The sequence below is a fragment of the Camellia sinensis genome, chromosome 10 (genome assembly GCF_055761805.1).
Source record: "Camellia sinensis isolate YWXY chromosome 10, ASM5576180v1, whole genome shotgun sequence".
NCBI lineage: Eukaryota > Viridiplantae > Streptophyta > Magnoliopsida > Ericales > Theaceae > Camellia > Camellia sinensis.
Window position 1 is genome coordinate 143189427 of NC_138970.1, and position 9035 is coordinate 143198461.

Sequence of the window (9035 nt, forward strand, 5' to 3'; positions counted from 1 at the left end):
TCTGAAAACCAAAACCAAACAAACTGAATTCGGTTTGAAAAATCAGTACCAAATTATCAAAACTTAATTCTCTGACTATTGAGAGTTACCTAATATTGATCATTGATGCACCCCATGGAATGGCCTTTCTAAACCATAGAAAAGAAAAAAGATTAGGACAAGTGGGGAAGAGTGCAAACCTTTGATATTTGCTTTTGAGTTGATGTCATAAAGAAAATGCAATTGCAACCTTTACAATGGGGTCTTTTGAGAAGAAGTTTAAAAAGTTAATTTTTTGATTTTTTAACTTTTTTTATATAAAAAAGTCACAAAAAGTCAACATTTTTAGTTAAAAAAGAGTCACCAAAAAAAATAAAAAATAAAAAAACTAAAAAGTTAATTTTTTATCAACTTTTTAAAACACTCCAATATAATACTCACTCATGTTGATCAAACTATCATCCATGTTAAGTGTCAGTACCCATTCCACTTAACAGCAACACGAACACCAATGGCGATGGCTGCACAGAGCAATAGAATTATAACTTTTCTACCTGTTGCAGCAGCTTCTCTTTCATCTTTATCTTCCAATGGCTTTTTTAGTAGCTGTGTGGGTGTGAGTTTGGGTAAAAAATATATGTACAATATTTAGGTTAAGGATTATAATTGAAATATATAGTGTATGAAATGAGACAAATAATACTTAATTAAATTCGTAAATATGTACATTAAAAAATAATATATATTAAGGCTTCGTTTGGAAATAAGCTATTTTAGTAATTTTTTGACTTTTTAGCTAAATTATAAGGTAAAAAAAACTAATATGTTTAGAATGACTTTTTGATTTTTTTACAAAAAGATGTGCAAAAAATAAAGAGAAAATAAAATTTTTGACTTTTTATATATATTATAGACTTTTTAATTTTTTTAATAATTTTTGAACTTTTAAACTAAAACAGACAATTTAGAAACGAGGCCTAAGATAATTAAGTGTGTAAAAATAAAAATTTTCATAACTTAGAGTGCGATTTTTTTTGGTATTAGCAAATGGGGTGGACTCTCATCGAGTAAGGATCGTCGGTCGCTCTTTCCTGCGGCCTTCCCTGCCGCACTCCGCAAAACGACTTCGTTTTGGAGAAAACGACGTCGTTTCATTTAGTTGATTTTTTCTTTTTAAAATTTTTTGTTCCCAAAATTTGAGTTTCCCGCTTGAACTTTGAACTCTTATTTGACTTTCATCTTCGTCCCTCTCTCATCTGTTTAGCCCTAACCACGCAGCTGGATAGAGAGAGAGAGAGAGAGAGAGAGAGAGAGAGAGAGAGAGAGAGAGAAGAGAGGCCGCTGGAGAGTAAGGATCAACAATCGGCGCCATCTGCAAAGACGGAGATAGATGGTAGATGGAGGCGACGGTGATGAAGAGAGGTTGGCCGAGGGACGTGAGTCCGGCTGTGACGCGACGGCAGGAAGGCGACATTGCAGCCATGACGAGGTCTATTTCAGTCTCTGTGTCATTTCTCTATATTTACATTTTTTTTGAATTTAGTGTTATGTATATATGTATTTGCAGCCATGTTCGAATCCTGAAATAAGGCGACATTGCAGTCTCTGTGTTATGTATATATCTATTTCAGTCTCTGTGTCATATGATGAAACAATGTATATATGACACAGAAATTAATTTTTATAGTTCAAATTAATCCTGAAACAGTGTTATGTATATATCTGTTTCAGTCTCTGTGTCATATGCTCAACGGCTATGCTGATATGGTTGAAATTAATCTGTTTCAGTCTCTATTTCAGAAATTAATTTTTATATATGTCAGTGCTATAATTAAGGATTTAGATATAATTGTGATCTAGATGAGTTTGTTAATTCAGAAATTACTAATTTTTAGATATAATTTAGATATAATTTTTATCTATAATTTAGATGAGTTTGTAAGGATTTAGATATAATTTTTATCTATTTCAGTCTCTGTGTTTGTGATCTATGCTGATAATTCAGAAATTAATATATATACATAACACTGTTTCGAAAGTAAGAATTTAGATGAGTTTCGAAACAGAGTAGCAAAGTAAGGATTTAGATATAATTGTGATGTAGATGAGTTTTTAAGCAGTGTTATGTATATATATAATGCAATTACATAATACTGCTTAATTATTTAAAGTAAGGATTTAAATGAATTTGTGTTATGTATATATATAATGCAATTACAGCAGTCTACACATACCCTCATTATGCAATTACAGTAGGCTACACATACCCTCATTATATAATTGGAAGCAAATCTGTGCTTTTATGCATAAGGTCACTTATATTAATTGGGAGATTCCATAAAGGGCCAATATTTTGTCAAATTTAATTATCCTCATTATGAAATTCAAAACATCCCTTTTAATCAACTGTCTTATGAAAATTATATAAATGAGAGAACTCATTAAAAGATCCAAGTAATAAATGAGAGAACAAATTAAAAGATATTGGTAAATGTTGATAATTTAGATAATTGGATGCACAGAGGTACTTTATTAAATTACAAAGATAGAGATAGAAAATTAAACACTGGCATACCTGCCCAAAAAAATCCAAGTCATAGATCGAAGTAATATAAATTGATTCATTGAACCTATAAATCAAATTGTAGGTAATCGAAGAAAATAATGTTGTTGATGAGTTGGCTAATTGTGGTTGGAAGCCGAAATTGGGCATGTCATTTGACTCTGAACAAGCTGCATATGATTTTTACAATACCTATGGCGGAAAGGTGGGCTTTAGTATTAGGAAGCTATATGCACACAAGAACAAACATACTAAGGAAATAACTTCACGGACTTTTGTATGTTACAAAGAGGGAACTCGGGGTATTGACAAGCGAGATCCACTAGTAAAATTTCCGAGACAAGAGGTGAGGTGTGGTTGTGGTGCTCGATTTAGTATCAAGTTAGATAGAAATTTAGGAAAATATGTTGCCATTGATTTTTTTGAACATCATAATCATGATCTTGTGCCTCAAGAGTGCATTCATATGTTGCCATCCCAAAGAAAAATATCTACCTCCTAAGCAATTGAAGTAGAATTGGCTTCAGAATCTGGAATTCCTCTTAGGTCTGCTTATGAGCTATTTGGTAGGGAATCTAGTGGAAGAGCATCACTTGGCTTCACCAAATTGGACCAAAAAAATTACTTGAAATCGAAGAGACAAAAAGATTTGGAATATGGAGAAGTGGGTAGTGTGTTGCAATACTTTCGTAAGAAAACTTTGGAAAATCCATCCTTTTATTATGCAGTCCAATTAGATTGTGAAGAGCAAATAAGTAACATATTTTGGGCCGATGCACAAATGATAATGGACTATGCTCAATTTGGTGATGTAGTGACCTTTGACACTACTTACAAATTAAATAACGAACATAGACCTTTTGGAACCTTTGTTGGATTTAATCATCATCGAGAAACAGTTATATTCGGTGCAACATTGATGTATGATAAGACTGCCGAATCATTCACATGGTTGTTTCAGATTTTTTTGGAGGCAATGTCAAACAAAGCTCCAAAAACTATTTTCACAGATCAAGATGCTGCGATAGCTAAGGCCATTCCAATTGTCATGCCTAGTACAAACCACCGACTTTGTACATGGCATTTGATGCAAAATGCTGTGAAGCATGTGAGTTCCCTCTTTGAAGATGTTAGGGTGAAGGGTGTGTTTTCAAAATTTATGCATCAAATTGATGATGAAGAAGAATTCAAAATACAATGGGACCAAATGCTTGATAGGTATGATGCACACAATAATCATTGGTTGGAGCAAACTTTTGGTGTGAAGGAGAAATGGGGATGGCCATATATTATGAATTCTTGGGCAGCTAGAATGAATAGTACTCAACTAAGTGAATCATTCAACGCATTTTTGAAGGATTATCTCAATTGTGATCATAACTTGATGGAATTTTTCATGCATTTTGAGAGGGTGCTCTATGACAATAGGTATAAAGAATTGGAAGCCGAGTATAATTTGTGTCAAAAATTGCTAAGGGTTTCCATTCCAACTGTGATGTTAAAGCAAATGGCAGATATTTACACCAAAATAATTTTTGAGGAATTCCAAAATGAGTACGTGCAGTCCATTGAAGCGTCCATTGTAGGCACTATTCATGATGGTGAGAGTACCATATTCACAATTCAAACGGATGTAGATGGAAAAAAAAAGATAAGAATGTGATAATGGATAGAGATGGTTTTTTGAGTTGTAGTTGCAAGAAGTTTGAAGTGAAGGGCATAGTGTGTCGACATTGTTTAAAGGTGCTTAGAGAGATAATCAATGCAAAGAACCTTCCTGCACAATACATACTCAAACGATGGACTAAAAAAGCAAGGGCTGAAAGTGTGAAAGATAGGCATGGGTATGATGTCAAGGCTGATGTGAAACTACATCAAAGCGACCGATATAGGTCATTGATGAATATGTTTAGAGCAATAGCAAGTAGAGCCGCCGAAAGTAAAGAAACTTATCATTTGTCACTTACAAAAAGTGAAGAACTGAGTGTCATGGTTGAAGACAAATTAAGTGTGTACACTTGTGGTCAAGTGGAGATCGCTGAATTCAGAAATTCCTTAGCTAACACATGCCCACAGAGTGATGAAGTAGATTGTCCAATCCAAGCCAAGGGACTCAAGAAAAGACAAACAACTAGTAAGGGAAGAAGGAGGATCAAGGGCGGGATGGAAAAATCTATTGCAAAAAAGAAAAGAATGCAATCTAAGCAGGTAATTAATTTTGTTATGTGTGATTGTTATGTGTTATCAATTTTGTGTTATGTGTGTTTGGAAAATAATGAATTAAATAAATTGGTTGTTTGCAGTGTGATGGTTTTTGTACTCCTGAAGGTCAATCTAAGCCTCCTGTCGCCATAGGTAATATTTCTAGTCAGGTAATTTTTAATATTGTGTGCAACCTTATATTAATCTTGTTGGATTGGTTATTCTTGCAACTAGTGGCGTGATATTTATTATTTTTGGTCTTTTGTGATGCATGTAGGGTGGTTCTTTTTCTACTTCTCAAGGTCAATCTCAACCTTCTTCTGCCGTGGGTAATCATTCAATACAGGTAATATTTAATTTTGTATGTAACCTTTGACATGCATAGACCTTAGGGAAATTGAACCTCATACGAAACCAACATATCTTGAATTGGTTCTTCTTGCAATATAGTCATCTGAATTTTTTTTTTTCGTGCATTGGTTGTGTAGGGTGTTACTGTTTACACTCCGCAAAGTTCATATTGTTTGTTTTTTAAAATGAAAATGTATTATTAACTTTTTTTTCTTTACATTGTCTTATTCTTTTCTTTATGTTGGTTTAGTTTAGGGTATTTACACTCCACAAGGCCAATCTCGACCTCCTTTTGCCATGGGTAGTAATTATGTTGAGGTAATATTTCATATTGTTTGTTTTTTAAAATGAAAATGCATTATTAACTTTTTTTCTTCACATTGTCTTATTCTTTGCTTTATGTTGGTTTACTTTAGGGTGTTTACAGTCCACAAGGTCAATCTCGACCTCCTTTTGCCGTGGGTCGTAGTAATTATGTTGAGGTAACATTTCATATTGTCTGTTTTTTAAAATGAAAATGCATTATTACTTTTTTTTCATTTCACTTCTTCTTTTCTTTATGTTGGTTTACTTTAGGGTCATGGTCGTGCAATCTATATTTTTCAATCTCAATCTTGACCTGAATCCGAATCTCAACCTTCTTTTGCCATGGGTCGTAGTAATTATGTTGAGGTAATATTTCATATTGTCTGTTTTTTTAAATGAAAATGTATTATTACTTTTTTTTCATTTCACTTCTTCTTTTCTTTATGTTGGTTTACTTTAGGGTCATGGTCGTGCAATCTATATTTCTCAATCTCAATCCGAATCTCGACCTGAATCCCAATCTCAACCTTCATTTGCAATGGGTCGTATCAGTGTTCATCATGTCATGTATCCTACATATGATGTGAGTTGTAATTGCTTACATACTTTACATTGAAATTGTAGTATAGATTCTATAAATATTTTAATACATGTATCACTATTGTAGGGAAATAACATGCCTCAGTCAATGTCGCCTCATTCAATGCCTTTAGTGTGTCCCACTCCGACATCGTTTCAGGAGTTGCTTCGAGGTACTAGTGCAATCCAACTGTCATAAGCCTCACATAGTCCTACTGACAGTCATGTGGATGGACATCCCTAGAAGGCTTGCACCGAGCGATGATGTTATTATATTTATGGATTTGGGTGCATTTTTTTTATGTTTGATGGGGTTTGGATATTTTTGATGGACATATTTTTTATGTTTTTTTTAATGTTTGGTGGGATTTGGATATTTTTTATGGACATTTTTTTTATGTATTTTTAATGTTTGGTGGGAATTGGATATTTTTGATGGACATCTTTTTATGTATTTTTAATGTTTGGGAAGAATGTTCTTTTTCATGGAATTGTGTGTATGCATATATAAAGTTCTTATTATTTTCATCTAGAATGCCTTTATTGTACAGATGACATTAATGTTTGTTTTAGTCAATATTTTCTAGTGGTTGGTGATTAGGGAAGTTGGACAGGTTAAATTCCTTGTGGCACAGGTTCAATTCAAGTGGCTAGGCATGGTGAGGTGATACAGGATGTTGATTTTGTTGACTCATGGTGAGGTGATACAGGATGTTGGAGTGATCATATTATTTTTAATATTTGGGAAGCTTGCTTTGAGATGCCTCTTTGAGGATTACTTTAAGATGCCTCTTTTATGATTTAACATGCGGATGTTGATTTTGTTGACTCATGGTGAGGTGATGCAGGATGTTGGAGTGATCATATTATTTTTAATATTTGGGAAGCTTGCTTTGAGATGCCTCTTTGAGGATTACTTTGAGATGCCTCTTTTATGATTTAGCATGCTAAAACCCATGGAAGAATTGCAGTACAGTACCCTGTGTAAAGGATTGATCATCCATCATGCAACATCATATTCACTTTGTACTTACATAACATCATATTCACTTTCTTTTCATAGTATCAATCTTCATACATCATATACATAACACTCAATTTCATTAATCAACACAATTGACATAGCATAGTCACTTCATTAATTAAACATTGTTTGGATTTTGCATGCACATATAAAAGTTTCAAAACTAAATACAAGTTCTACAAGTAGTGGTTTACATTCAGTAGAAATACAAGTTCACTTCAGCAGCACCACTAGCATGGTAAAACCAACCATCACTATGGTTGTCAACATCATGAATTTGATAGCTTTAAGTCGTTCTCGTTGGTTTGCCTCAAGTCGTTCCAAGATATTCACAACTTCATTGTTTTTTGCAAAATCATACCCGCTCTTTTGGATATTTGACCCATTCCCAGTAGGAGGCACTCCCCACGCAAAGTAGTCACAAGCCTTATTTGCACACTTAAAATACAACTTCCCTGGATTTTTCTCTGATTCTGATATGTACACTCCTGCTTTTTTCCCACATTTGCATCTTTTATTTTGAAAAAATCCAGCATCATTGTTTGAACTCATTGACATGTCAATCCTAATTACATGTAAACACAAAAGTCAATTTCAAATGCAACATAGATCTAACCACACTTGAAGTTAAGAGATGTAGGTAACAAGTTCATACATCAGACAAGCATACAAGTTCACTACCCATCAGTTTTCATCAGTTTTCAAATCCAGCACACTTGAAGTTACTACCCATCAGTTTTCATCAACATCAGACAAGCATACTCAAATTGTATTTTCATACATCAGACAAGCATACAAGTTCACTTCACCTGTTTACATCTGTTTACAAATTCTGTTCTCAAGTAATTCATCACAAAGATTTTCATTCTTTGTGATTAACTCATCATAAAGGGATTCTAACTCATGACAAAGATTTTCACTCAGTAGGGCATTCTAACTCATGACAAACATATGGGCATTCTATTCTCAAAGGTAATTAACTCATCACAAAGGGAATCCAGCATACACCCAGATTTTACACTCATTTGAAGTCAATTAACTCATCACAAAGATTTTACACCCAGATTTATTCTCAAATGGCATATGGGCATTCTATTCTCACAAATTCAGAATCATTTTTGTACATTCAGAATCACAAATTCAGATTTTACACTTATCACAAATTCAGAATCATTCTTCTACACAAATTCAGAATCATTCTTGTACACAAATTCAGAATGTGGCTGGTCTTCACACAAATTTACATCAGAGAAGCATACTCAAATTGTATTTTCATACATCAGACAAGCATACAAGTTCACTTCATCTGTTTACATCTGGAATTTTCATACATCACCCAAAAATATCTAATTCACTTCATCTGTTTACAAATCAGTTTTCATACATTAGACAAGCATACCAAAGGGAGAGAAACGAACCTCGTCACCCTCCCTTCGTCTCTCGCTAACTCTGTCTGTTCGTCTCTCGCCACTCCAATCGCCTCACCATCGCCTCGCCTCACCTCGCCTTGCCTCGTCTCCGTCGCCTCTCCGTTCGTCGCCTCGCCTCGCTTCCGTCGCCTCTCCGTTCGTCGGCTCAAACTCTCGTCCAGATCGTTGCCTCTTTTCCTTCTTCGTCCAGATTTGTCGCCTCTGTATCTAGGGTTCAAAAAAAGAAAGGGGAAAGTTGAATAAGAAACAAAAGAAGAAAAAAATAAAAAAGATAATATACAAAATAATATACAAAACGACATCATTTTGTAATGCTGCTGAGAGGGCCGCAGGAATGTGTGGCCGAAGATCCTTACTCTCATCATTCAACCTTTTCGTTTCGACTAATGAATGATTAATTAAAATATTCTTTCGAAAATGTGTGCTCTGAGAAAAATTATTATGTAAAAATAGAAGTATTCTTAAAATTACCTTATTTTTAAATTTATTTTTATCTTTAGTAATATTTTTTAATTATGAGTTGGTAAAAGATGATTTTCTAAATTTTATTATATATTATAAACAAAACAAAAAAAGTCCAAAAAACAAATTTAACTTTGTG

The 9035-nt window shown here is 33.8% G+C and overlaps 1 protein-coding gene and 1 long non-coding RNA gene across 2 annotated transcripts; one reads left to right on the forward strand and one right to left on the reverse strand.

The window, feature by feature from the left end:
- Positions 1 to 490: 490 nt before the first annotated feature.
- LOC145800736 (protein FAR1-RELATED SEQUENCE 5-like) lies at positions 491 to 4205 on the forward strand. Its single transcript, XM_082890467.1, has 3 exons — positions 491 to 595; positions 2628 to 2893; positions 3089 to 4205. The coding sequence occupies exons 1-3, from the start codon at positions 491 to 493 to the stop codon at positions 4203 to 4205; spliced, it is 1488 nt and encodes a 495-aa protein (XP_082746593.1).
- Positions 4206 to 7096: 2891 nt separating this feature from the next.
- LOC145801350 (uncharacterized) lies at positions 7097 to 9025 on the reverse strand. Its single transcript, XR_014342693.1, has 2 exons — positions 8423 to 9025; positions 7097 to 7569 (listed from the first exon to the last, which is right to left on the reverse strand). It is a non-coding gene; the product is annotated as an uncharacterized LOC145801350 (long non-coding RNA).
- Positions 9026 to 9035: the final 10 nt, after the last annotated feature.